This window comes from Parasteatoda tepidariorum, chromosome 3, assembly GCF_043381705.1.
Source record: "Parasteatoda tepidariorum isolate YZ-2023 chromosome 3, CAS_Ptep_4.0, whole genome shotgun sequence".
Classification (NCBI taxonomy): domain Eukaryota; kingdom Metazoa; phylum Arthropoda; class Arachnida; order Araneae; family Theridiidae; genus Parasteatoda; species Parasteatoda tepidariorum.
In genome coordinates this window covers 50369127-50371507 of record NC_092206.1, presented here as the reverse complement: position 1 = coordinate 50371507, position 2381 = coordinate 50369127, and the positions used below count along the sequence as shown (strand labels likewise).

The window sequence follows — 2381 nt, the reverse complement described above, 5'->3', positions numbered from 1 at the left end:
TATATATATATATAAAACACAAATAAGAATTTCGAAGAAAACAACTCTTGTTAAAGTTATGATGGCAAATGGTCTATCAGCAATGGTGTATCATCAAATAGTCTGTATATGCAAATGGTCTAACAAATGTCAACTCTGTAGTTGTATTTCAGCAGACAATAGAACAACTAAAATGGTTTCTAACAACAAATCAGTTGATAACTCCTGAACTGATAATCGAATCATTTTTTTTTTTATTCACGAAAAACTCTTTGTACATTTTTTATAAACCCTTAAAATTTCAAGTTTCTGAGTCTCAGAAAAGTTCGGCATCAAAGCAAAATCAAACGTGAATCAAAAATAATTGAAAAGCACTTAAAATTGAATAAACACTTTCGAGCAAACTGGAATTTAAAAAAAAAAAAGAACTATGAATTAAATTCATAAACAAATATAGCTCTTTCAGCGTGCTAAATTTTACCTCTATAGCTGCATTCCCGCGACCTTCTGACCGAGAATTACAGTATTTTTTCCAACAGGTTTAACAGTTAATAATTCTTTAATTAATGATCGAATGCTCATTTCCCCCCATCTCAATCCCTGTATACTTTTCTTTACACCATAGTAATTTCAAGTTTGTAAATCTTTGCTCACTAAAACAAAATGCAACGTTAAGGTGAACACCCAAACCAGCGAGGTCAGCTAATCTTATGATTTTTTTTGAGAGAAACACGGTAAGACTTATAAATAATATGAATTATTAAAAGCCAAGAAGTTAAGGAACATAAAAAACAATTCGATAAAATGAGAGAATGAAATATACTTCTGATTCATTATATCATAATATGGAATAATTATTAATTAAAAATATGGCAAAAAATAAAAAAAAAAATATGATTTCATGCTGGTCTGGATTGTGACTTGATAGTAGCACTTGTAAAGCAGCAAAATAGTTTGCTGCTTAATAGATGTAAAGCAGCAAAAAGTCCATACACAGTAAGAAATTCTGGATCAAATTACAGTAAAAGGTACTGGCACTCTGAATGCTTCATCCGTAAAATCCATTTTACAGTAAAAAACCATTTTATAGTAACATTTTATATCATAGTTTTTACAGTCATATTTATTTAATTACAATGATGCAGTGATATGTCAGTAAATATTACGGTATATCAGATTCCTTGCTTTTACTTTTTATGGTAAAAAAAGATTTTACGATAAACTGTTTTGTGGCACCTGGAGTGCTAGTATTTTTTACTGTAATTTAATCCGGAATTTTTACAGTGTAATTGTTATTTGATAAACTGTACGCCCATACTTCTTTTAACTGTTTATATACTGTGCATTGGAGATTTTTTAGAACCAGCTGTACAGATTAGTACGCAATTAATACTAAATCGTAAACGCTATGTTTTTTCTCTATATATTTTTTCCGAATTATAATACTCAAAGACAGCAAAAAATAGTTTCAGCATTAGTAGAAAACACTGTTTGATGCCAAGATACATGAATTATTGAGATGAAATAATCGAGATTGGTAAGCGGCAGCGAACAGAGGGCTTAGTCCCAAGTATTTATGTATTAATACCGAATATATTTTTTGTTTTATATTCCAAGTCATTCTTCTCCTTAAATAGAAAAATTTTTGAAAGATGTGCTCACATCGAAATTAAACAAATAAGCGAGTCAAAAAGTGAAGTACAATAACTTACCATGATGTGCTCTATGATGACTAGGAGTGCTGAGAAAGAACTCTATTGGTGCTGGTAATTTGCCAATAATCTGAAAAGTTAACACTTCATTAAAAATAAAAAAGATTGATTTACATTATATTTTGAAGAATTTAATGCTCACAATATATTATGTTTGATAAATTCTTCTGTAGTGTAAAATCAATTCAATATAAGGGGAAATCGAATTATAATCTCTAAAACAGCGCTTTTAAACCATTGCATTTTAGGAAAATTAAATTTTTAACACAGGGAAACTCGCAATAAACAAAACTCACTGATTTATTTAATGACTGTAATGATTGAAAAAAACCTGACATGTCTTTTTCAATCATTACATTAATGCGTACTATTCTTTGTTATTAATTTGCCAGGCAGGACTATTTCTTATTTCCTATCTCATTCTACAGTATTTTTCTTTTCTTTTTTTTTAATTTTTCCTTAATGTAGATCTCTATTAAATGTACAGTTTTAATTGTTAAACTTCACAGATTAATAATTTTGAACATGATAAAAAAATAATGTAATTTCTCGATCAAGAATAAGGCCAAAATAATTGTATAGAGCCGGCCAGGTGGCCGAGCGGTTAGCGTGCCTGACTGCGAAGCCATAGGCTGCTGGTTCAAATCCCGCTCTGGGAATGGACCCAACAAGCACACGACTTTAGGGCTA

The 2381-nt window shown here is 30.0% G+C and overlaps 1 protein-coding gene across 2 annotated transcripts in view; it reads right to left on the bottom strand.

Moving 5' to 3' along the window:
* Positions 1–2381, bottom strand: part of LOC107443243 (alkylglycerol monooxygenase) — a 37895-nt gene that overhangs the window by 10826 nt on the left and 24688 nt on the right. For both annotated transcript variants that reach the window (XM_071178623.1, XM_071178624.1), the window contains exon 6: positions 1692–1761. In XM_071178623.1, the coding sequence (XP_071034724.1) occupies positions 1692–1761 (70 nt within the window). The remainder of the gene's footprint in view (positions 1–1691; positions 1762–2381) is intronic.